This window comes from Mycteria americana, chromosome 6 (assembly GCF_035582795.1).
Source record: "Mycteria americana isolate JAX WOST 10 ecotype Jacksonville Zoo and Gardens chromosome 6, USCA_MyAme_1.0, whole genome shotgun sequence".
Lineage (NCBI taxonomy): Eukaryota > Metazoa > Chordata > Aves > Ciconiiformes > Ciconiidae > Mycteria > Mycteria americana.
In genome coordinates this window covers 64519878-64547190 of record NC_134370.1, presented here as the reverse complement: position 1 = coordinate 64547190, position 27313 = coordinate 64519878, and the positions used below count along the sequence as shown (strand labels likewise).

The 27313-nt window shown below is 42.7% G+C and overlaps 1 protein-coding gene across 5 annotated transcripts in view; it reads right to left on the bottom strand.

Annotated features, from left to right (window-relative positions):
- Window positions 1–13581: 13581 nt before the first annotated feature.
- The window catches only part of MCTP2 (multiple C2 and transmembrane domain containing 2), a 127388-nt gene continuing 113656 nt past the window's right edge, over window positions 13582–27313 (bottom strand). For all 5 annotated transcript variants that reach the window (XM_075506271.1, XM_075506272.1, XM_075506270.1 and 2 more), the window contains 4 exons: window positions 24413–24522; window positions 21922–22031; window positions 19424–19521; window positions 13582–17132 (listed from right to left, as the gene is read on the bottom strand). In XM_075506271.1, coding sequence (XP_075362386.1) covers window positions 17064–17132; window positions 19424–19521; window positions 21922–22031; window positions 24413–24522 — 387 coding nt within the window. In that variant the 3' untranslated portion in view covers window positions 13582–17063. The remainder of the gene's footprint in view (window positions 17133–19423; window positions 19522–21921; window positions 22032–24412; window positions 24523–27313) is intronic.

The window sequence follows — 27313 nt, the reverse complement described above, 5'->3', positions numbered from 1 at the left end:
GCATGATTATACACAAGCAGGACTGCAAGTTGCTGGAAGAAATGGCCATTTTAGTTCCTACTGGCCATTTGAAGTTTTGCAGGGGAGTTCTTTGAGATTGGCCCGTAGCTTCTTTTGATTTTAGCAACGCTTAAAATCCTCCTCATATTACTCAAGAGATGCGCCTGTTTCCCCAGCTGCTGCTTTGCAATCATTATCAAGTTCTGAAGCAAGCAAAAATGGACAAAAGTAAGGGATGAAGATAAGATGTTTCACTCCACCGTACACACACCATTACACAGGGCACTCACCTGTGAATAAAAATTGCTCCAGTCAAAGAAAGGTCCACACGCTTCCAGGCAGAAGCTGTTCGCTGCTGCACTCCCATGCACCATGTGGCAGAGCTGCAAGGTGGGACCACAACACAAAGGAGTCCCAGCTTAATCTGAAGACTGAATCTGGGGAAAAAAAAAGCCCTGACAAAGAGGCTGTAGAAGTGGTATGTCTAAAAGAAAAGGTTGCTTGGAATGACTGGCTATGGATGAGGATTTTGGGGATATTTTTGCTTTTGTTAAGTGTTTATTAATGATTGCGATTTTGTTGTGTTCACTGAAGAAAGGAAAACATTTCCTTAAAGACAAAGATAAAAAGTACGCAACTGGTTTCAAATAAACCATTGAACATTTCAAGCTGAAGGGAGTTATAGATGCACATCCAAAAAGTCTGCAAAGGTTGTTGTGAAGATCAAGCCCATTCTCACAGGCTCACATTTATACGGGAATCCTCATCTCCACTGGTAATGTTTTGTGGGTCCATAAGTGAAAAAAAGACACAGCAATCTGCTCAAAAGGATGGTATCACGGTTACAGCACTGGACTGCCTGTCAGGAGACCACAACTCAATATGTAGACATGTTACAGCCACCTTGCATGACCACAGGCAAGTCGATCAGACCCAGTTCAGGAGGAGTTAACCCTGCTACATATCCAGCTCCTTGGACAGATATTGCAGCCTACATTGAGCTCCCACAGCAGAAGTGTAGATAACGATTTGATGCTTTCAGGTAAGGCTGAAATTCAGATGAGAACTGGTGTCCTGAATTTATCTAATTTGCACTTGAGTTGATACAATTTTGCAGGCACAAAAGAGAGCACAACTCTTAAATTTTTTAAATGCAGTGGACTAAATTTCAGACCTAAACCTGGTCAATCGCACCTTGTAAATGCTTCATTTTAAGCAACATCTGTGAGAAGAACTGGCGGGTACACAGAGGATGAGAAGGGCATTAGCAAATCATTTCAGAAAAAGGAAAGGAACAAACCTTTCAGAGTAGAAAGGAGAGCTGCACAAGGGACCTCAATGGTCCAGAGTGGTCTTCATGCTCCAAAATATATCTCCTTCCATAAGGTTTTGAAGGAGATTTCTGACTCTGAAACTTTCCTCATTTATTTACTTATTACACTTTTTGTACAGGCAGGTCTGTTGAGAGGATGCATTTGCTCCGTAGGGATAGGGAAAGAACAGACCAGGAGAAGGGAATGCAATGAGCGCTGGAAATGCACAGACACGTTATTGAAATTCTGACAGCTCCTGGCTTCCCGTCGGCATTGTGTCAGGGCCATGACTATGGCGTTTCAGCCTGTGCATTGCCTGCAGCAGAGTGTAACAATTTCTTTATAATCAGTGGATTATTTTTTTTCATTGCATCATGGTTGCACCTGAGCAGAGATTTGGGGGCACAGGGGTGCAAGCAGAGGATGAGAACCTCAACTGAGGTGAACTGGGAGCTGCTCAATTCAGGTTAAATGGAACTGGGCTTATTTATAACAACTGCATTTCAGTCCCAGATCCACTAATGACTGAACTACTCCTCTCTGCTAATGCAAAAATTAAGGGGTTAAATATTGCTTCCCTTCAAGTCAATGATAAAAATCTCTTTGGCAATAGCGGGAGTAAAATGCCATTAAAAATTTCTAATCCTGCTTCTAAGAAAAGGTTTGGGTGGGAAGGATAATGGTTGAGAATTTTTTTTTCTATGATATCTTAGGTTGACTTATTATCAGAACTATTGCACTGTTACAAAATATTTTTCCAAGTCTTGTAATAAAACATAGCTAGAGATTTAAATAAAACATATGAAACATGATTAGAAGTTTTAACTGATTTTGGAAATGGAAAACAGGTCTCGGCATTTCAGAGCAATGTATAAATTTGTATTTGTATCACAGTACTTACTATTAGGTTATGAACTGATTTGCTCCTCATACATAACTGACTGGACACCTGCAAATTTAGGACTAAAAGAGAAGAAAACTAGAAGCATTACTGACAAAACTATGTGATATAAAGTCGAGTCCTATAACTATAAAGACACAGAGATAACTTCTAGCAGTACGTACCTGTATGTCACCACTGCATTACTAGGAGCTCCTTAAAATAAACTACTTATTGAGTAGTGAGATATGAGATTTCTTGACAATGTTTGTCTTCCATTAAATTTCACAAAGTATTAGACCTGGGTAAGGGTTTTAAACAATGTTTTGCAGATATTTGAATTCACTTGAATTGCTTCAGTGGTGCTGATGCTTCTTTGGTGTTTTGTAGGGTTAATGGAAAAGAATTTCATGTGAAGTAAGGAAATTTAAGATACTTGGAAAATATGAGCAGCCATAAGTGAACATCAGTATCAGAAACATGACTTGAAAAATATGCTCACCCAGTCAAGAAGCCAAAAAGCTCCACAGGTAAGAGTCCACTGGAAATGACGTGAAATGCAAATGGAACTGGCTATGAACTTCTGAAGAACTTCATTACCTCGAAGTCCAGGACCGTGACCCTCCTCTCAGGCTGCTAGAGACAATTCACCAGGACAAGATCTCCATGTGGCATCATTCAGCATTTTCAAAATTTCTGAACAATATTTTGCAAGTTTTATGAACAGAAAATGTAGAAGAAAAAAAAAATCTAAATTGTATTCTAAGAACTATTCATTTCTATGGACCATACCAGCAAAACTTCATCATTCTCTCTCTCAAGACAGTAACACAACCTCTGTCCTGGCTAATGCTCAGTAATTCTCTTGCTCTTCTATCTGTGAGCATCCAGACCCATTTCCTTTCAAGGAGCTGTTCAGGTCTGTGAAGTCTATCTCTGCCACCATCCTCTGGTCCCAATGCGACCTCGCAGATGAGCCCCAGGAAGTACTCAAGTGTATACAACTAAGGAAGGCAGACGACACCCGGCTGTGGAGAAACTCTCTAATCCCAAGGGACCGCTGGATTTCTCACAGCAAGAGATGCAAAACTCTTCCATCCCTCAGCTACCAGAAACATTAATTCTCTTGCACTAGAAAATCATCCATTAGCTTCTATAAATAAGAATTAGCCAGCACCAAACAATCAAATCCCCGTATATTAACAGGTTCTTTAAAAGTCACGTTATTTTGGACATCTTCCTGTCTCTAACCTTTCATTTTCTTGTATTCTGTGATTTCAGTGTTTTAATATTTCAGGAGTAAACTCACAGTAAATATGAGGTAAACAGGTTTTTTTAGCAAGACAAAAAAACAAACAAAACTTTTTCCCCAGGTCTCCTCTGTAAAGCAGAAAAGTGAGTTTATAATAATGAAACATTTCTATTTTAGTTGTGCTTTTGTCACTTTTCCAAAACTCCAATGCCTAATATAAGGCATATGGCCATGGAATGCCAAAAGCATTAAAGTTTAACTTCTAAAAGCTGGAATTAAACTTCAAAGCTGTTTGATGGGCGGCTTTCTCAAATTTTCAATTTAATCTGTAAGTTTATGATTAAGGAGGCAAACTGGCATAAATTTGGTCCTTAAATGTTAGGACCATAACAAGTATCCAGTTCTGTTTTCAGAAAGATGTCCTCACTTTGGCAAGTGTTCGTCAACGTGTACGTCCAAGCTTGTAATTCAAGTATTCATGGACTTGCTCTAGTGGTTGAAGTAGGAGAAATAGTCCTTAAAAAGTAAAGGCAAGTGAATCCCCCCAACAAAACAAAACAAAAAAACCCCAAAGACACAAGATTCAAACTCCACGCTCTGTTCGGGAGCAGAAAATATTTTTCTTACCATTTCATACAAGGCCAGATGCGAGTGTGTTACAGATTTTGCGTAAGGTATTGGGCGACAGCCTTCCTTGAATATCTTGGACTTGCAAAATCGGGGCATAAATATGGGCTGAATCGATTGTGGCAGCTACTTGGGACTCTGGCTCCCTAAAGCTTTCTGTCCCCAGCTCTGACCTTCTCAGAGGCTTCCGTCCATTTGGAAAGGACAGTTAAAGCAAGTGCTGCAACGCTGTGGTTTGCAGTCCAGAACGTTGGCGATGTTTTAATGCATCAGGCTGCACTTTGGTGGCAGCGGCGGTCGGGAACCATTGCAGGCCTCCGAAGGTAAGCCACCCCCACTCACGGGTCCAAACCTTTTGATCCCCCAGCTCCAAAGGATGCAAATTCATTTCTCAGCAGTATTGCTTGAGACAAAGTTTTGCCCCATGAAGTCAGTCATTGGATTTCCAGACAACAGACTCCCACCAGGGGGTCAGCTGCTCTCAGCGCTGGTATTTTACCTTGTGGAGGATGGAAAACATGCTAGCAGAGAGTTTGTTTTGGCCCCACAATACAGGGCCGGTTGCGCTCTGCATCCAGCAGAAGATTGTTGTTCCAACAATGGAAAACGGAAGGGGGGAAGAGATGAACTCGGAGCACGCAGCGCACCAAAGCCAAAACACACATTGCAGGCATTTCTGCTACAGTGGGATACGCAGGTTAAGCCAAGTCAACGCTCTGCAAGTCTAAAAACTCACACTCCGGCAAGTACCAGCCCTCAGCGGACCCTGAGAGAGCAAAGGCATGTTACTCTGGCAAAGCAACCAGTAGAGGGGAAGCTTGAGGTTTTTAACAAGTTGCTCCTAAGATGACTTAATATTATATCTCCTTCTCTGATGCATTCTCCTCCTACAGCCTAGCCCTCCCAGGAGGTTTCACAGTCAAGTCATTTGGCTGCGAGACAAAGGAAGAGGAGGGTAAAGAGCAACTGAGGGAGCAAAAGATGGGAGAGGTGGGAAGGCAACACAGCTGCAAAGACGAGTGCTCTCCCAGCTATGTGAGGGAGCTGCTGAGGGCAAAGACGGGAGGGAGAGAGATCACGCAAGAGAAGCCACAAGCAGGTTGTCCTCCCCTGACTCCGCTGACTCTGCACATCAATTACAATGCGAGGATGTCTGGAGTGAGTCCCTCTGGATAACAGATTCAGGCACTCAGATAGATAACAGATTCAGATTCACTCCTGGCAAAACCAGAGGAGCTACTCAATTGCAGCTTACCCAGCCTTGTCAGTGTTGAGAAAATATAGCTGTGTGTAGCCCCGGCTCATTGCAGGGAGGTGTGAACAGCCAGAGGCTGCGTCCAGGTGCTGGCTCGGCCGCAGGCAGTGGGAGGTTTGTCAAAGCATCCTCACCAAGCAGGTCAGCGCACCAACACCAACACGCGGCATTTGCACACCCAGTTACGCATCTGAAGCCCTGAACAAGCAGTACGCTTTGAGTAGGATGTCCTAGCCTCTCCCTTCCCTAGCTGAAGCTCAAGAGAGATAATTAAAGCAGAACCGGGTTTTTCCTTCTTTGGCTTCTAGGCAAAGGGTGTGAGCTGAGCTGTGGAGATACAAACTGCTTCATCCCAAACACTGAGGACAGGCCTGTATGTGTGCTTGAGCACTGCACATACCCTGGGTTTTATATCACACCTCTTTCTTTGCTTTTGCTCTCTCTCCCCTTCTCCCTCTTTCTCCTTTCATCCCTTCCACTGGCACAGGCTGAAATCACCTTTCCTACTACCCCACCCTCTCTCAGCATCTTTTCTCTGGGCTGTCATCACTCCTCTTTGTCCTCCGTGCTCTCCCCAAGCCCGATGCAACATCCCAGTGTCAGCTGAGTTCAAGCTAAAGCATTCAAATACACCATTTTGGATTGGATGCAAACTCAAGCTTGGGAGTTCTGCATATCCTCCATGTATCCAGCTTGTGCAAACAGCAGTAGATATTTCTGTCCCTTCTACACAGGCACACACACGCTCCTGCTGCTCCCATCCCTACAGGCATTCCCCAAAAGCCATCTAAAAATTATTGTAAATGCAACACCACATTATGTCGCTAAAAAATAAAATAAAATAAAATAGTCAAACCCTGGCGTATCTCCAGAGAGGAAAGCGTCAGATCTCAGCTGGTAAATAAGATGTTACTGTGAAGCTTGTAAAGCCAACGTTATTTCTCCTTTGTAAAGGCTCTACCTGCATAACATGAAGGGGGCTCAGTGACAGACACATTAAAACACCATTAAACTGTGAAATAGAACACAGTGTGAAAATAGATTTAACCTTCACAGCATATTGATCTCTACCCTGCGCCGTGCCTAAGTTCTTGGACAACTGTTTTATAATAGGTTTTACTTATTTTCCTGTTGCTATTCTGACTTCCTCAGAGGAGGGTGTTATTTCTAAAAGCTCCTGACAGCTAAGGGAAAAGTGGGCTTGTTTCTTAGTCATCGCTCAGTGCTCGAGCGTTGCTGCTGCCAGCTGCTCCATAAACAGAAATCAGTTTTGTGCGAGTGAAGGATGGGTCTGGGCAGCAGTGATTGTGGTGGGATGGGAGGAGGAGGAAGAGGAAGCGGAAAGGGAAGAGGAGACGGGCTGTTTGCAAGGACTCTGCTGAACAAAACTATGCAGGATGCAGGCAACCAGGCTGAACCTGAAACGCCTTCTGAAAGGGACAGTGCCAAGATTTATTTAAGCGTGCAGGGACATGGACTGTGTTTGTGAAGATAGGTAAAATAATTGTGCACACATCTGCATATTCAGACAGGAAATCCTTCTGATGAATTGCTGCTACAGGTCACACTGCTGCCAGCCAGTTCTTATACTTTCACTGAGAGATAGGGACTTCTCGCAGCGATGAGTTATGCTCTAGGACCTCTGACCCCCCCCGTCACCTCGTCTCTGACCATTCATCCATCTCCCAGAGCCTTATGCTAAGAGTTCAAACCCTTCCAAATGGCCAGGTATTTTTCTTTTTCACATCAGTTCAACAAAAATGTTCCACCCACCTCTACACTGGGATTTCCTTTCTGACTGCCCCAAAATAAACCCAGCTGGAACACAGGACAGATAATGTCCAGCCATGTCCTGTAGCCCTGAATGAGGGTTTTGTAACACCCATGCGTGAACTAGATAAATTTTTGGAGGTGCGGAAGGGTTATTTTTACAGAAATATTTCTGATGACTTCCCCACCGTGGTCATCTGGCAAATGCTGGCCTGGCTGGAGATCTCTAAACACATGTGAAGGGGAGGCTGAGCCCATCCGTCAGATATCCCTGACACGCTGCATAGAAATCAAACCCCTAAAGCGGCTGCCGGGCACGGCTGAAGCTCGCCCTGAGCAGCGTGTTGGATCTGCGTACCCAGACCTTGCCAGTCAATTAGCACCATACCAGACACGTTTGTACACACGGTTCACGGACAACTTGCAAATTAGCTGTGAGAAACCATGCAACGGCAAACGGTATAGGCCATGGAGGTGACTACCCAGCAATGCTGTCCAGGGCTAATTTCAGGGCAATGGGAGACTTGCATTGACTTCAGCAGGAATGGGACAGTGCCCACTGAATTTAAGGCAACCGCCCACTGAAAATCTCAGTGTACTTCCCCTTTGGTAAAGCAGTGCAGTTTTCCATAACATTGCACATTTTGACATAGCATGAGTGCCAATCATCCCCCGAAACCTGAGTCAACCAAAAAGCATAACAAGGTTAAATTTCTCTCGTACACACTTGAAGTATAATAATAATAATAATAATAATAATAATAATAATAATAATAAAAAATATGGGAAGGCTGATGGCAAGCAAACTGACCTTAAGAGCTGGCAATGGGAAGAACTATTTCTGGCAAAATTTTCTGGGGCAAGCATATATTTTATAGAAGGAGTCTCCTGTTCTGAATTACCTTAATCCAAGTCACACTGTGATGATGGAAAAGACATGAGAACATGGAAAATAACTATTTGGAAAGAAATCCCCTGTAAGGAAGCCTAATGCTATGCACATGCAATAGAAAAGTTGCAGAAACCCCACACACATCCCCAGACTCCTCACTTTCTGAGCGTGTTTGTACCCTGCACTCCTGGGTGCTGCCTCTGGTGAGCAGCAGCTCTGCAGACCTTCAGGGAACAAACAAAATCCTTCAGAGCCCTTTCCCAGCAAGGACGGAGGTGACAACTGGAAAAGCAGCAAGCTGGAATTTTCTGTCGTACAGAGGTAGGCCAGGACCAACTGCTGAAATCGCCAGGGCTCTGCTGGCACAAGCAAGAAAGATGCGGTACCTGCTACTAATTGCGCACAATGCTGCAGCGGGGGACTAAACATGCCACTTCTGCAGAATGTGAGCTGTGCAGCAGCTCCCTCCTAGCCCATCATATGAGAAGAGGCTCATTCAGAGGGTTCACAGCAAGCTTTTAACTCGGAGATGTTCAGGGGTTGCCAGCTCTTCTCCTGGGCTGCCACATGCAAATCCTGGGCAGATGGGTTTTGGCTGGCTGACATGAGCCGGCGTCGTATCACGCTCTGGGCACGGTCAACTTTTGGTGCTGAACAGCTACCGCCTCTGCATGGGCATGGTCGCATGCACATGCCATGCAAAGCTTGCTTTCATAACCCCAGGCTACCTGAGGCCGCAGGGGGATTTGCTGAGTTTTGTGCTCCCCAAAACCCCCCCACCTACAGAGATGTTACGTTCTGCTTGTTTGCGATGCAAGCAGAAGGCAGGCCATAGGTTCACGTGGCCTTGGATCCCAATGGGTCACAATTAAATTATTTAATCTCTTGGCTGTAGCAGGTCCTACCACTGCCTTTGGGTGAAGCTACACCCAAACTGGAGTCTTTGCAGCAGCTTGGAGCTCTTGAGGATCCCTGTGCTTTTTGAAGCACAGCTGCTGCCCAATTCTTTGCCACTGAATCAAGGCAAAGTTTTTCTGCTCTTCAGAAAATGGGAATACCCTGGCATAATGTCAGCAGGGCTGGCCACTAACTGAGGGCCAATTAATCTTCACCCCCGTGAAGCAATAAGGTGGACAGAACAACCAAGAGCAGAACACAAGCTCCAGCCCTCTCCTCCAAGCTGACATAAACACAGAGCATACGTGGTCAGGTGAGAGCTGCTTACAGCCACATTTGCTGCTCCTCCCTCATTTGGCAGTGGGCATGACCCAATTAGAAGAATCATTTCCAAGGAGCACCATGTTGTATTTAGGAAAGCTCTTCCAAGACGTCACAATCCTCCCTGCATTCGGTGTACCTAGTTTATCAGCAGCAAATTTGGCCGCTATTTTTCCCTTTCATAAAGTTAGCCAGACTGATCCAAAGCCTTTAAGCTCAGCAGGCATTTGACTTCAGTGCACTTCAGGTGCAGCTCATGAAGAACGACATTTTAGTACAGCTACGCAAATGCAAAACACTCAACTGTTAATTTCTTTTTCATGTAGAGGAGTGGCTATTTTCCCTACAGGAATCCTGACACTGCTTCTATTCCCTAAAAGGAATTTACCTTTTCCCTGAGCCTTCGAGAGAGCAAACACTCCCTCCCAGTACAGCTGAAGAAGCCATTTCCATTTTTGATGATGCTAGATGAGAAGGACATGGCACTCAGCTGTTTGACTGAAGGGCAGTGAAAATGAAGACCTTCACCTTTCCTATGCCTCATCCATTTGTGGACAGCACCAGTCTGTTTTTAGAAATTCTCCAGAAACTTCTGTCTTACTGTAGTGTCCTACAGAGACGGTCCACAGCCTCTATTCACGTACCCGATCAATACTATATAATTTCAACACTGTGTTTCTAGTTTACCCTGCTCCCAAACAGACACTTTAATTGACTTTGCTCTGGTTAGCCTCTTTTTAAAGAACTCTTTTGAATAATCCTATCCTTCATGATCCGTTGCAACTTTTACGTGCTCTTACCTCTACAGCAAACAATGGGGCTCGAGGGGCTTTCCTGGGGTCTGCACACACTTCTCTCAGCAGGGCTCCGGGACGGGGCTGTCGCTAACCCTGGACTTCCCTGTGGCTGACAGGTCAGCAGGCAGAGAGGAGCAGCAGATCCTGTTGGATCAGTGCCCCATCGAGGATGATAAAACCAGTTTGGCATATAAGTAGGAGAAAATTTAAAGACAAGGCAAAGGAAAGTGGACAGATGAGAATAGGAAAGTATAAAACACAATAATCCAGGGTGTTAGTCCTTTTCTTGCCACAGGCTTGGTCTGCGACCAAATGCTTCCTCAGTAAGTAGCTCAAGTTTCTCCCGTTGCCCTCTGGTCTTCCGATCAAAATGCCAAAAACTTCAGGATAGCACCTGAAGGTTACGCATTGTATTTGGATGTCCAAGTTCCTTAATAAACCCATTTAATTGTAATCTCAAGTGCAAAGCCTGAGATGCAAATATCTCGTTCAGAAACATTTTGAAGCAATAGTCGCACATGACTATATAAGGATGATGATAATAGTGACTGCTTACAGCAAATGCTATTGCTCAAATTGATATCATATCATACTCGAAAGGTCTGAACAGAAGGAGCTGGACCATCATGGTAGAGTTAAAAACAAGCCCATCGAAAATGGATAAACAATTAAAAATGTATTGAAAGAAGAAAGAAAAAGAGAAATCATTCCTAATTAATTCTAGTGCCCTGTACAACCCCAGACTATTTGTAATCCTACAGGGAACATCTTTATTGATCTGGGGGACGCTGCAGCAGACTTCTGATGCTTATCTCAGCATAAAAATAGGCTCTTGTGATGAGCAGTGATTTAATTACATGACAATCACTGCTAACAATGCATGGTGAATACCAAAAATATGCAGAGCAAGAGTGGCAGTGATAAATGCAAGGGAATGGCATTGACTTTCAGTAAAATCGTCTATCGCCAGAGACGGAGGGAGACTTCCCCCTCCCTGCCCCTTCTTCTAGGGTTGTAGCTGCTGCGCTGCTCCAGATACTCACTCTATGGAGTGAGCCGGCCACAGGCAGACAGAAGGTGGAGAGAGAAATCAGACAGCCATGATCAAAGCAAAATTTAGCACACAAGTCAATGAAACTAACAGTCTTTTTTTGTCTGTAGGAACATATGCTCTTTCTACTGTGCATCTCCACTTGAAAACGAAGACAAGATATTTACTCTACTTTGGGAGGTGGCGGTACTGCGCAAGTGAATAATATATGGCTTTGCTATCCACAGACTCAGGACCTTAAAAGTAGACAAATCCCATCTTCCCCATACAGTAGCTAGATCAGAAGTAGCAGCAAGTATTTGCTCAAGAAATAAAAATAATGCATTTTGGTTTGCTTCTTTTCAGGTGTTCTCCTTAAAAAAAATATCCACAGTAGGAATAAAGGATAGTGTCACTAAGAGAAACCCCCTTTTATTCACTTAGCCCCATTGGGGATGCAACTGAAGTATTTGCCAGCATCTTTGAAGTCACTGTAACAATACCAGCAAGCAGACTTTGCATTTCTCTGAAGGAGTTTGGATCCAGCACCGTTTTATCCCCCCATGCCTTTGGGTGGACTGAAAGAGAATCTAGGCTGACCGTGCATTTAGAGGTGTAAGTCCCAAGTCTTTAGGTTTTATCATCTCCATTTGGTAGATGACAGTTAAACATTTAATATTCTTCCCAGTCATAAAAGTAACTTACCAAAAACACAGAGATTAAGAGCAGAAAAATTCTTCATGCATCTGCTAGAAATTTGATCACAACTAATCAGGTGTAGAGGAGAAATCCCTAGCCAAGCAGTTCCAGATTCCCTGGGGACGCAGTCCCTAGCAGAGGTTCCCTACTCACACCCATCCATCTGCCCCTGAAATCATTGAAGCCCAGTGCCTTATCCTTCCTTCATGGGCCGAAGGCCACTCTTTCATGCACTAGCTGTGAGCACATGGCTTCATGGAGCCATTCTAGCAGCCAATGAGCACTAGTGTGAGGCACAACCTGTTGACCATCTAAATCCGACCATGGTTGGCCCTGGAAGACCCAGAACCGGATGAATGTGCCCAGTCTAGAAGCCTGTCCTACCTTCCTTCTGCAAGGAAGTCCTCAAGAGATTAGAAGGCTGGTTGCACTAGGACATCAGCACAAATGAAGTTTACACCAGCATGTCTTCTAGCTCTTACTTTCTTCCCCTGTAAGAGGCATATCATCTTGTTCAGCCGAGAGGGAAATTGCAGGTGTTCAATCCAACGTGCAGGAACCGATTGGCAATGTTCCTTCACGTAAAATTTAATAAGAATCCCCAGCCCTCAGGTTAAAGCCACGCTGAGAAGTTGAACTCGGGCCCGCCCAGGTGCTGCTGCTGTTGCAAACACCGAGACCTGAATGCTGCCTCCTGCTTCCTCATGCTCAGTTTCATCACTCATCTCAGAAGAGCATGCCTTTTATTCAAAACAAAATGACCTTCTAAATTCTTTTGAAACGCTGCACTGTTTTAAGTCAAAGCATCACGGAGAAAAGTAGATTAAAAATGCTATAATCTCAAGAGGCTGTTTTCTCACTCCAACATTATTTCTAAATGCTTGTGAATATTTACATTAATCATAAACATATCTTTTGCTCACATATTCCTTGAACTATATGATTCCTGTTGCTGCTGAGGGTCTTCCCCACTGATAAACTGTCAGGCGGATACTTTGTCCCAAAATGATGGAATTTCACCTGGTTTAATTTACCCCAATTTGAGAACGATTAAAACACTCCATCTGCAATACAGCAGATTAACAATCATTTGTAGTATCTCAGCTTCCTTCTGAGTTGCTAACTCTAAGGATGCTAAAGAGCAGATATTCTTATCATGTCCCTGTGTGATTTGAAGGGGTAGATGCACCAGGGCCCTGACACATGTAGCTTTACAGATAAAATACACGTACAATATTAAGTCAGAACAGGATTCACTTCTAACACATACCATAGTCTCTAAAGTCAAAGCTAACATTTTCCAAACAGTCTATCAGCTTAGTTTAAAGGACAGAGAATCTAAAGGTTAAGATTTGATTAGAATGTATTTTGTCGATTTTTTCTTAACACATCAGAGCCGCCAAATTCCTTCCTGGTGTGAAAACCTACCGGTCTGATGGGAAAATACCACAAGTGGAACTGGAGTTAATGCCTGCGGGATCAGGCCCTCCGAATTAAAAAAATAAAATAAAACATAGCCCCTTGTAGAGTACAGGAAATTAAATGGCAAGCCTCTGTTTTCTAGCGGGACAGCCCAATTCAGGGAGTTGCTATACTCTTACCGCCGGCAGTGAATTAGCAGCCAGTCTAATTTCTAGGGGACAAGCACTTCCCTTTCCCCGGCAAACGGGTGCAGGGTAGCTGGGCAGCGCTCTCCGGTGGGAGCCCCAGGTCCGCAGGGCAGAGCCTGAGCTCTCCACTGCTTGGTGGGTGGCTCGGGAGAAGACCGAGGGGGAAGCAGAGGGAGGAACGGCTACCACTGAAGGTTAAAATCGCAGCTTTGCAGGCAGAAAAAAAGAAAAGGTCCGCGACATTTCCACCGACTTGGCTTTATTCAGTTGTTTGCTTGCTTGCTTTCCACAAGGTGCGTTTCAGTGACTGAGTTTTACTGACAGTAATCCATAGGGGAGCTGAGTCCTCAGTCCTATTCATGATTATTCAAGAAACCAACCTGCAGCAGCAGCTTATGTTTGGGCAAACATGCGTACATATTTCATTTGCACGTATATGTCAAATCCAGTTATTTACATAATGTACAGGTAGTGAACATTTTTAGTCATATTCCGATATCTCCATGATTCTGTAATCCACAGTCATCCAAAAGACCCACAGTTAGATTTAAATTTCCGAACACCTTCTGGTCTTAGAGACTTTAGACTGCAAATGTACATATTGTTGCACTGAAATGACTACCTTAAAAAAAAAAAAAGTTTATAATTTCCATGCTGTACACTGAATAGTTTAACAATGTAAAACCCAATAATTCACGTGGGCAAAGGACACGCAGAGATATGTATCAATGAATATTCTTGCTTTAAGAATCCAATGAGAAGTCTGAAAAAAAGAGTTTGATTACTGGAGCGTGCGGTAAATGCACATAACCCTCCTTTCCTTTAGGTAGGGGCTAGGAAATCCTGCTAAAGAGTTGTAAGCAGGTGGGGTAAGGCTTTACCTCCTCTCCTGCCACAGCCTCCATTACAAGTAACCTCCAGCGTTAGTTGTTACGCTGCACTGTCAAGCGATGTACTTGCTTACCTAGTCAGATATTAAATATTATAGCACAGTAAGCATTTTGCAAAGAATGGGAAATGTATCTCCTAATCCAGATAAATTAAAAGCATCAGCTTAACCTCAAATATTTATTGCATTTCAAACAGCATTTATCAAAACAAAGAGCTCATTACAACATGTTCAGGTACTGGACCATCCAAACCCCTTCATTTGGTATGTCTGCAGCATAAAAATCTAGTACAAATTATTAATTATTCTGAAACACAACATATCTACACTAAAAAAAAAAAAAAAAAAAGACAACACCCTGTCTCCTGAACAGAAATCAGCTCCACATGGAAAAATCTATAAGAAAAAAAAAAAAACTACTAAAGTATCAATCCCAACTTCTGAATAAATAAACAATTTTTCCTGCAGTTGAATGTTTTCACTCAAATCAATGATCAGATCTCACATGCCTGCTTAAATATGTCTGACTTTGGTCCTTACGAAATGACAAGACTACAGTACGATAAACCAGATGATAGTTTAAAGCGAGACAATGAGGCATTGTTTACATAGAAGACCGAGAAACTGGTTTAACAAAAGGGGTCCGTGGACATCTATTGTATGTACAAGAAGGAGATTTACTGGAGATTTTATAATTTCTACAAGGCTCTTTCCAACCAGCTTCATTAACTTGAAGTAAATCAAATCATGCAGAGATCTGGCTCAGCCAGAGAGACATGCCGGGAAAGATATAAAATGAAGAAGAACAGACACAAGATGATAAGCTTTAGAATCTTTGGCATTTTTCATAAACATTTTCAAGGTTTTTAAATCTGTATATTCACCCATTTTCCCACACACACTCGCCTATAAATACATTATACATGTACTCTTCTTTATACACAACTCTGTATACACATGGGTACACAAGCACACGTGCACACACAGAGGCATTTTTGTGGCTTTTTAAACCAGGATAATCTTTTTTTCTATCTTTCCATTTGCAGCTACACACAGCTTTGCATGAGCAAAATACATTCTTTATCCAATCAAGTCTATGAAAATGTGCCTCTCCTTATTCAAAGGCACAGCGGGGCTTGTTACTTTGAAAAATAAACTTCTTGAAAAATCACTGAATCTGGCTAATAATCCAGTGGAAGATACTCTGGTGTTAGTTTTCCTTCTTCAAATTCATGCAACAGGCCCACAAGATCACATTACTGAACCACACAGCGTGACTCCACTTGGATCGCCGATCCGTAAGCAAGGTTTTACCTGTTTTACCTTTAATTCGCTTACTTCCAAAGTCGTCTTTTGTTAAAAAGAAACCTGTCTCTCGGGATTCTCTATTTCTTTGTACTGTGAACCACCCCAGGGGATGCTGGTGGTAACCCCTGCCTGGGAATCACAAGAAGCAACTCCAGCTCTCGTGCTACCAACGACTCGTTGTGGTGACAAGTTGCTCCCATATGTCCTACAGCACCTAAAGGACCGAGGGCTACGCTCTCACCAAAATTAAGCAGGTTTATATATGATTCTGTGTTTCAGGTTCCCCAGTCAAACAACATGGATAATGCTGGTTATCTGACTTTTATAAAGCAAAAGCAAAAGTACAATAGCTAAAAGATCGGTAAGCAAGGAAGAAATCACATTCTCCTCAGAACAGAAAATGAGGTCCTTTCTCCTGTCTCTTCACTGCTCAGTTTCCATATGACTTCACTTTCTGATCCTCTCCTTGTGAACCACCAGGAAAGACTCCAACGAGACACCAGTGGTGGACCAAAGCCTACACACTATTGCACAACCACGTTTCTGGGCACCGTGCTCTCTTTCTGCACAAGCACTTGTTTCTTTAAGGCTATAAAGTATTTTTTCTCTTGGATCTGTAGTGTTGGCCCTTCTGGATTTAGACAGGAAAACAACAGCTATGCTGAAAATATCTGATGAGATGGAATTATAAAAAGCAAGTCAACAGAGTCTTTTCAGGTCAGTGAGTTAGGCTTTTCTACAGTCTCTTAATCTTTTCACAGCAGAAGGTTCTCATGCATCCATTGCCAGCAACGGATCTCCGATGATTCCAGTATCCAAAGAGTTAACCACAGGGTGGGCTTTAAAAACAGAAGGAAAAAAAAAAAGGGGAAAAAGAAAAACCCACAAGTGCTGGATGAAATATTGAGATACTGTTGGAGCTCCTAGCTCTTTCTGCTAATTATGATAAAAAACTTTTTAAAATGTACACTGCTTGAACAGAAGATGGGTATCAAAGACTCGTTAATTCAGAGCTTAAACCTTTCTAGGCACAGTGATTTAACTCAGAAAAGAATAGCTTTCATATCTTAATGTAAATCTGTTGGATATGTTAAAAACTGGTTCAGAGCATCTCCTCACATCAGCTCAGCTGATCTGCTACACTAAGTGGAATTATCTCTTCCTACATAAAACAGGGAGTGCTGCCACATCCAGCCTTGCCTCTGGAATCGAAGGGGGAAAAAAAAAGAAGAAAAAAAACCCAAGGTGCAGTTGCACCATCCTCTCCCATTCTCCTCCCCACCCCACAAACTAGTTCATACGTTCCACCTTGCTCTTTTTTGGGCCACGACTCCATGCCGAAAAGACAACCCAAAAAAGACAACCCAAGGTACGTGTTTATCAAAAACCACGTCCTCAAAAAAACCCACGTCTGTGGCAGCGATTATAGTGTTGTTCTGAAGTAAGAAGAAGGGGACGGGAAGCGTGTGTGCGCACGTGGGGGGTACAGAGGGAGATGCTGCATTCCGAAATCGCGCTGCATCCTATAGCGCACTCCGCTTCTTCCTAATGGGACTGGAGCTGCTGTATGGTTTCAATTCAGCATGCTGCACCTGTAAAAACAAATAGACATGACGTTTGCAGTTAGGTAACTCTAGCTCACTACAGTGTGTGTTAATGGCTCCCCAAGGACAAACCAAGGGAAACTAAGGAAGGTTCAAAAGTAATGAATCATTTTCTAAACACAGGAACATGGGGGATTAATTGCAGGAAGGATTTGAGAAGTCATGCATCATTTCTTGAAACGAAAATATTAAAAGCAGATTTTTCTAATGAGATACATGGGGTTCTACCTGATTTCAGCAATGTAGGCTAGATCTTTTGGGTTTGTTTTGGTTTGGGAGTTGTTTTTCTTATCTTTCTGGCATTAACCTATAAGTTTAATAAACTTCTCTCAGGAGTTTCAATTCAAGTGGATCCTAATATGCAGTAAGATGACAGTTGTCAAAACCATACGCAGACCTTGGGATGCTAACATATTTAAAAATTTCAAAAAAGGAAAATATTTTCCCAAATAGAACCTGGACAAAGCTGCCTCCACTTTTCAAAACAATTTCATATACAATATAATGGTTAAAAACATGTGTGATAAACTGAAAAGGATGGGGTAATCTCCCAATTGTCTGTTGTGCTACAGAAAAGCATTCCCATTGAAATCATGGGAAACTTTTGCTGAACACGCCACCTTTTTCACTCCTCCTCTGTCTTTTGTCCTACACATGTGGGTTGTAAATGGCTAATGTACAGCCAGAGGTAATTTCTAACTCACTGCGGTACCACGGTGATATGGTGATGCACTGATAGCACAAAAAATGAAGCAGACAGAGGGGCTTTGGAGCTGCCATGGATGACTTTTCACTGGAGCATGTGGCTGTCATACAGGCTCGCTATATTTAGCACCAGTGGAAAATTCTGAGGTTTGTCCCATCCTAGGAACTTTTATCACGCCTCCCTCATAGAAAATGGTTATCATTTTTCTCGGTGAGCTCAAAGGATCCCAAAATGATAGAAACCACTCAAGGAAATGTTACAAATGTAAATGTTAAATAAAGCATAAATAGAAAAGCAGCTTATCTTCAAACATAAACACTAAAAGGGCATATGCAAACCATCACTGCAAATCCAGCACGCTCTACAAAAGCAATGACAAAAAATAAAAATACAGTGAAGCTGAATGTCTCTATGATCATTTCTGTTTAGCTTTTTTCCTCCCACCAGTCTATGGCGAGATTTCTCACAAGTTATTAGTGCTGCCACCAACCAATCTGGTGGCCTCTTGAAATAAATGTCACCAGAAGCCTTTTCTAACCTTGTTTCTACCAGATGCCTCTACACCGCATGTTGGCAATTATTTTTCTGTCTCCAACAGAGTAAAATCACTATAGGCAAGATTGTGATCCCCTTATTCACAGTGAGCAGCACCTCACTGTGAAAGTACCACGACGCACGGAGGAAGGTATGATATCAGTGGGATCCAGGGCATCGGGATCAGGGCCCGAGGACACAGACTCCAGTTGATTACAACAAAAGAAAGAATCCTTTATATTGTGTAGCTTCGTTACCCAGCAAGACTATTTTCCTTCCTCCAAGAGAAATAAACAGATCTTGACATTCTAAAGGACTTATTGTTCAAATAATTTCCAGGAAGATAGGCGAGATTACTGAAGACAGTGTTGTTGCTTAAAAGAAATATGAAGAGAGGCAAGACTTGACTGAAATTGAGGGAGGATAGATTCTGGTTAGATTAAAAGTTATAATTCCATAATGGTAGAAGACTGATCTGATCAACCGCAGAGTATTTTATACACATCTCAAGGCTTTCTCTAAAGAAAAAGATGAGTGGAGCATTGTCCAAGGGAGCCCTAGAGTTCAAGGTGGGTGGGGAGGAAGAATTCTGAGGGACAGCTGATGTGAAAAAAACCACAGCAAGGACAAAGTCACAGGAGTAATGCCTGCCCCACTCCATCTTGAGAAAAGGGACAATTCAGCAAATCCTTTTGGATGGTTATCTCTATCAAAAAGACTATTTTTCTCTTCCCTCCGTACAAATACTGGAGCAGAAAGGTGACGGAAACCATAGTTCAGTAACCACGCTGGGTGATTTTCCAGATCATTTTTAAGTAGGTCTTTTCAGGATAATTTTTCTGCAATCATTTTATCCTTCTGACAAAGGATTTTGGCTCCCCTCTCTTCTAACGCCCTCCCCCTCCTCCCTTTGTGGATTTTCCCGATTCCTTATCTCCGTTATTCAAAAGTGCACTGGCATCGTATTCCCCAAGCAGAGCACCCAGCCGCTCTCAGTGCCGCTTGCCGCCTCTGTTGGCGGTAGCCATTCATTACCTACCTTTTGAACATCAGATGGTACCCTGGAGAGGAAATCTAGTAGCTCATTATTGTCGATGGCATAGGGATTTCTAAGCTTCTTAGTAAATTTATTTATGCCTAGAAAAACAAAAGCAAACAAAATAATACAATCCCTTTCTATTCCTTCCCTCCTAAATTGTTCAGGCAAGGTGAAAAAGGGAAGAGGAATTCACAAGTAAAAATTAGTGTGAAAACAGTGCCTTGGACTTAAAGCCATGCACACGCTCCCTGGCATGGGGAATCATTCACAAGTGCCTCCTGGAGGAAGTAGAGGGCATTATTTATAAAGGTATTTCTCTTTGGGGATCATCCGTAGTCAATGATGTGGCAAAAAAAGATTGCAGCATGCATTCATTCTGGAAGATATTGTGGGGACAATATACAAAATTGCAGCTGAGACTACCGTTAAATCTGCTATTCCACATGACCAAAGACACTCCCTCTCCTCATGCCCAGGAAATTCTTTTCAGAGCCATGCAGGGCTCTGAAAAGAATTGGGCAGGATAAAGGCTTTTTTCCTTCCATTCCTTCTGAAAATGAAATCTTGCCTTCCCCATCATGTCTTATAGCTTGTCCTCTCTTTGCAGAATCAGATTTGACAAGTTGGTCATATTACTGTAGTGTGGGAAACTGTAAAGACTTATCACAAGGTTTACTTTATTTTGATCTTAGGGTGAATAATTTGGCCCATTAACTGCAGCAACAGTGCTACTAGTGTTCTCCATGGACTTAGTTACGCCTCAGCTATCAGAGGTGGTCCCTGGTGGGCGAAGATCCATAGGAGTGTATTGTTCATGTTATTGTGGAGATTATGGGGTCTTCTCTTCTCCTGCCTTTGAGGAAAGGGAGTGGCGAGCAGCCCCTCAGCCAGCGCCGTCTCTATTGCATGGACCGGGATGAGAAGGCGAGAGGCCTGAGCACCCTTCCCAGCTCCCCCCTTGTGCCAATGCAGCCACTTAACACCCTACTGCCACCACTTCCCCACTGAGAAATAACAACTAGTAGTGTGGCTACGTAAAGGTGTGGCAGAAGAGCAAAGGATCATTAGGCAAAGAAAATCAGCTAACCCTTTTTAAAGAACAGCAAACAAATTCAAATGTGGGTTGCCTCTGAGGATCATAATGCAGCATTCAATTCCATCATGCCCCTGTCCAAAATCTCATAGTAGTTTCCCTGAAAGTGATTTCAAATGTGATGGCTGTTCCAGCCTTCTTCTCTCTCTGAAATGTACCTGCTTCACATCTCAGATTCAGCTTTTAAGCCGTGTACTTGTAGCAAAATGCCAACACAGTTTTCTGTGTACCTGATTTTTAAAAAACAGAAAATACCATAAGGTCTTTTGAGGCCTTGCCACAGGGTAGTTGTTTAACACGTATCATATTTGAAGGCCCTGTCAGTCTAGATGATGTTGAATGGATGTATAGTTTTCATGTACTCACCATGTCTTCCATACAAGAACAGCAATATTTTGTTACTGAACTTTTTACTCCTAGCAATTTCTCTCCTTCCCTTTTGCCCTTTCTTTTGTTTGATTTAATCCTTTATTTCATTTATTTTTTTGCCCAAGAGTGGATTTTTGTACTGCCGCCTTCTCATTCCCTCCCTTTTCTGCATCCAGGAGAGCCAAACTGGGGCTGAGCTTCAGTGGTTCGGTGAGGATTACCTGCACTATGTTCTCAGCCATTGTACCTCAAGGCTGAGATAAGAGCTATCGCCCCCTAAATAAGACAGAAGGCCATTTTGGGATGAAATGATTGAGTCACCATTCCTGGAGGTACTTAAAAGACGTGTAGATGTGGTGCTAGCACTGCCAAGTCCACCACTAAACCACTAAACCTAAACGATTCTATGATTCTATGAAGAAAGTCTTCAGCAGCTGGAATGCCACCTCCTTTTGTGAAAGACCATCTTACTCTTCTTCGTAACACCACCATGAAAGTTTTCATTTTTAAAAGCTCCTCTTTTACTTCATGATGGACCTTCATACAAATGCTTTCCGACCCGTGACACAAAGAGATGCTCAGTGTGTCCCGTTGGACCATGGGGTACTGGGCGTACTGCTCCTCCTGATGGCAGGGGAGTTAAGACCCAGAAGGCTCCTGGGGTCCAGGCCTCTGTGGTCCAGTTCTTCAAACACATCTTGTCCACTCCCTACAATTTCCCAACTGAGAGGCTCCAGAACCAGGAAGCTAAGTGCTCTCCTGCAGAAGAATAATAATAATATTGAAAGTAGCTTCTCTAGACTAATGCCTTTCTCGTGGTGCTGTTGGAAACCGGTAAAGAACCCTCAGAAAAGCAGGTTGTTGGATCACCCAGGGGAAAAAATGGTAATTTTAAGAAGTTCATAGCATATGTATTCACCTCTAAGCAATAGCACTTGATTGTCTGTGTAACAGGTCGTTTAAAGCTTGTTTGATTTCATTCTGTAGATATATATTGTATTTATTGCATGCAAGTGAGACACGGTGGAGTACTTACCCCAGATTAAAACAATGTACCTCAGTGGTATAAAATACAAAATGACTGTTGCTGCTGCCAGGACCAAGCAGGCCAGGACAGAGAGGAAAGGCACCGTCCAGTTGAACGTGCTGTAAAGAAAAACAATAATCCTTCTCAACGTTTCTGCTCTTGGACACTGCTTGTACTCTGCTACCCAATAATAATTTAATGACCTCTTTGCAGTGCTCGGTGCTTTCAAATGCACTGTAAATTGCAGACCCTTTGGAAGGTGGATAAGCAGATTCCTGCATCTGGATGCTATAACAGATTAAGGGAGATATGTGAGAGGCAGATATCATGATAAGGAGAGAGTAGATAGTCTCTGGGGAGCTCAGTGGAGTTGTTAGGCATGTAGCGAGCTGGTTTTGTTTCTTCTTATACGTGTCGCACTTGTTACACATCTCTGCTTACCGGTCAGCTCTCCATTATTCATGGGTGGATTACCTGATCTGGAGACGAGGCCGTGCCGCAGGTGTGAGCCATCTGAGCTGGCTCCACCGGGCCGCAGTGGAGATGACATGGGATGTGTGTCAGTGCACGACTCAAATGTGGCAGGTAGCCACACTCAACCCCGCCAATAACTCGGAATTAATTATGACCGATGTTAAACCTTAAAAGAGCAGTTAGATTCATTTCTCTGTATACTATTAGCGAATAATACTCTATATAAATCTCTCAATATTTATCTATTTGCTTCTATTTCCTTATGTTTTCAACAATTCCTTACTACACTGCGTATAGGAGGCTGTCTTGGGTAAGTTACAGTACGCTAGCAGCAGTCCAAGCTTCCGCACACCGCCAACCTGCAGCAGATTTTTCCCAAGGGCAGCACTCTCAAGAGGCTCAGTTACTCCAGTCATTCAGACTTTTGCAGCACTGTAGCACAAAACAGGACTTCCTTTCACTCAGACCACTCCTCTGGAAGCCCACAATGGACTTAAGGTGAGCAGCTATTGCTAACACATCTTTGAATTTATTTTGTCCCCCTGTGCCCTTGTAAGATACATCTCTACAGCATGCACCAAACATTTGAGATACCTGGACTACATGAATGCCAATTAGTCTGTAGCTGGATTTATGGATCTGGGCATCTCTGTTTCATACAATCTGCCTGCTAACTTCATCACATCATGACGACAGGGAGTAGGAAGAAGAGAGAATGAACATGGACCACTTATTAGGCTATAAAATAAGACGAACTTCCCTTGACAGATAAAATTAATAGGATGCTAAAAGAATTACTTTTAAGCTTCAATAGATGTATTAAATATTAAATAAAGAAAGGTGGGAGAGGACCCATCATTATCAATCAATGTAGCTTAAGTTAAAGCAAAAAAATAGCAAAACAGCTCAATTCAGTTAAACTATTAAAACTCCCTATGATTGTATAACTAGAGTGACAGACGGAAACTGTAGCATAATTCAGTCTGTCACTTACAGAAAAACTTTGGTGGCAATTTTTTAATGGTACATTACTGTTGAGTTACAATGGAATTCTTCTGAAATTACATCGGGCATCCACATTAATACCCAATGTGTTCTTTAAGACCATTGTTACCAAAATGAATACAAGAATTAATAGTGCTTAAGCACTTTGAGTCTTCCTGCCATGCAGCTGGGCAGAACAGTGCCCTGTTCATAGACTGGAATACATCTTTGGGCCACTTCCACCCCAGCTGGGGTGTCCGGCATGGAACCGCAGCACATGCGTTTGCTGTATTTTTAGCTTGAACCCAGCTCCCTCATTGAAGTGTGGCTCAATCACAAACCATCACTGTGTTCAAAACAGAAAACAATGTGGGTCAATTAAGCTCCAATAAAGATTGGGTTATAAAAGTTTGTGTGTGTTTGTGTGGGGGATTTTTTTTTTTTTTTTAGGCTTTTCACCTCCCTCCTTTGTAAGGTCAGGAACACCCTATGTGCCTCCCCTTGCGACGAGAGCCAGAAAACCCCCTTTGGGCTTCCTTGTGGAACCAGCAGGAAGCAGACAGCTCAAAATGGTAAAGAGAGAAGAGCATCAATGCATTGGGCAGGGAAATAAGTGACTGGTAACCCCTGTAACCAGGCCAGGGCAGGGAGGGCGTGGGAAAGGCAACATCAACCATCAATTCCTACCTACTTTCTGTGAAGGAAATGAAAAGAAATGCCTGATACTTCTGCACCCATGTCCTCAAGCAGTATTTTCCCTCATGTGGCATCATGACTCCCTACCTCATCACAAACAGACAAGACCAGAAATCTAGGCAAATGTGAGAGCTACATCAGCAGAGCATATGGCTTCTCATCTTCTCTATGCTTTGTAAAGGTTTTTGGAGTAAAAGCCTCCAAGAGAAGAAGCGGCGGTGGGACTGGCCAGGTTCTCCTGCCCCACCTTGCAGTCATTTTTGGAGCAAGACATTCACTCCACCTTAATCCTCCTCGCTCTGCTTCATTGCAAATCATGGCTAAGCAAGAAAAATTTATCACTTACTTTTTAATCCTCTCTCCAAATGACGCTATTTCTTCTAGGATGCTTTGAACAGCTATGATGATCTCTTGGACCATGTGGATTCTGTCAATTAACCCCTTTTTCTCAGATTCCTAACAAAAAAAAGGAGAACCAAAACTTTTTACACATTATTTGTTCACATGTTCACGTGAAGAGAGTAAGACTCCCAGTACTACTGATGCATCCATGAACTCAAGTATATCACTGAAGGAAGGAGAGAACACACACCCGGGGTTTATCACATACAATTAACATGAAGACATATAGTTCCCTATATTTTCTTCCTCTTCCTCAGCCCATGGGCAGAGGTTTCTACGTCTTCTAACACAAATTGACTGCAGGATCTCAAACCAGCTTTCACTGAAGAACCCAGCTGTATGCCAAACCAGAAGACGCTGAGCACCCCTGAGTCCAGTTGACCTGTAGAGGAGTGCTGGGTACTCAGTGCTTCTCAAGAACAAGAATATTCTTGTGCAGAACTTCTGAATATGACTCTTTGAGCTTTGTAGGCTCCCAACAGCCATGCTGTTTTCTGTATATAAATTAGCAGCAAGATAGTGAATACAACATTTTTTTGAACATTCTGTATACAGAGACCTATTCTTTTACTGGAGAAAAAAAAAAAGAATCAAAGGAAAAAAATGTTATTTTCCTTTTACAGCAGCCATCTCACAACTTCATTTCTTACTGCTTATTTTAGGCAACAACATTACAGGACATTACTACACATGTGCAGAAATAAAAAGGAAGCACAGAATGAATTAAAAATCAAAATGACTTAAATCAGCCTTGGAAATCAGTATACAATTATCAGCATTCAGCATTTCTTTGCCAGCAATCTAACACACATACAGGCATGCAAATTGGTGCGGTTGCAGATATTCTAGCAAGAAATCAGCAAAACATTCACTTATTACAAAATGCAGAGCCCTGGACATTGATTTTACATCACATTTAGACTCTCCAAAATCAGCCCAATTTAGAAAAAAGACATTTTAAGTTGTTTTTTAACCAGTCACTGCCCAGAGAGGGGAGATGCTGGTAAAACGCAAGTTGCATCCATGTTCTCCGTGGTCCTCACCCGCCGGGGCAGGGGAAAGGGTGGGTGGGAGTAAGCAAGGGCCAGAGACACTCGGATCAACACTGCTGCAATTCTGCTTCTGTGTTGGGAACCCACACTATTGTCCATGCAGGAGAGAGGGTCAGAGGCTACTTAAAGTTGCCCTGGGCCAGAGAGGTGAAGGCTGATTGCTACGGCCTTTTGGCACTACCGTGCTGTGAGAGGGTTCATGTGCATGAGAGAGGGCACCGCACTACATCGTTGTGTGCTGGAATAACATATGAACCAGCCTTGGATGCTGAGAGGCAGACACGACAGTACAGCCCTTGTAACCCTTTGAATTACTTACTGCCCATTTCTCTTGACAGTAATTTTTGAGTTTAAAAAGTCAGCCAAAACCACCATGGAGTTATCAAGCTCCAGACATTTGAATATTTGCCTTTAGGTTGCAAGTGAGTGCACAATGAATAGAAGCAGCATTTTAAATAATCACACATTTGGGTGTGAAAATGAGTATTTTTACATTAATAAAACAACCAACAAAAATGAAACCCTTGGGGTGTGAAATAACCCCAGAACAAAATAAATAAATAAATAGTCAGTTTATGTGAAAATAGCACCAAAAAGTCATTTTCACACAACTCCAGCTAGAACCTTGTTAGGCTCGAATGTAAATGACACATTAAGATTATATTTAACTATTCACTCACTAGAATGGTACAATGGTCCCTTAGCCACAGTTGGCTTTTTTGCACCGAACTTGGAGGTAGAAGCTGGGGAGCAGTCCATGGAGAACCAGCCAGTGGGAATTTCATTCTGTCCAAATTCAGACAGAGGGGTAAAGAAACCACTTTAGATAAAGTGATATTCCAGGGCAAGCCTACTCTTGCTACCCAGAGTTGCAAGGAAGATCATCTGTCAGTTCTATCTGCATCATGCTGACTTCATTTGCACGTCTTCAATTGAGCTTAGAAATGTGGTGATAATGCAGTTTGGCCAATACAACATAACTTCTGCTGCAGCCACCAAGCAAACTAAGAAAATAAACCAGAAACTACCAGTTCCTAGGATACAATGGCAATTACATGCATATTCTTACCTAGCACGCATGCTAAAATCACCCTGAGACAATGGCATTTTCAATTTATAATGCAAAATATGCCCAACCACGGAAAAGGCAGAGACAGACTGGAATAAGAAAGCCTTGTGAATAAAATCAGTTATTAGAGAGTAAAATAGGCTAGCAACTGCCCTTGCAGTATGCACTGCAATATGTGTGCAGAATGATTTGAAAATCCTGGAAATTTGTCAATGTCTTTTCTTTGTTATCAATGTTTTGTTCTGCAACCCTGCAGTCTAAACACATCTACAGGATGATTAGGTCACTGGTTAAGCAAGAGAGAAGCAGACAAATGAAGTACGACAAACAGGATTTTCCAGATTATTTAGGTTTTGGAGTGCTGTTTATGCTTTCTGAAGTCAGCACCTCACAAAACACTGTCGGAAGCAGTAAGAGAGTTCATAGTCCATCAAGACGACAGTCACTGGTCCATATTTATTAGTAAATGGCAACTGTCACAAAGAAAGCTATATTTGAATGTTACCATATCCGTGGAAGATGTAAAAAATGATCCTAAATCCATCTTCCACTAAACGTACTTTCCCATCTGTGCAAGGTCCCACCACCCAGATAATTTTTCTCCATCCTCCTCAGGTATCATTCCTTTCTCATTTCTTTTGGACTCAACATATTATGCTGCTTGAAAACAGGATTTGGTTACCCATAGTTCAAAATCACAGCTCAGAAGCTTTTGCTTGAATTA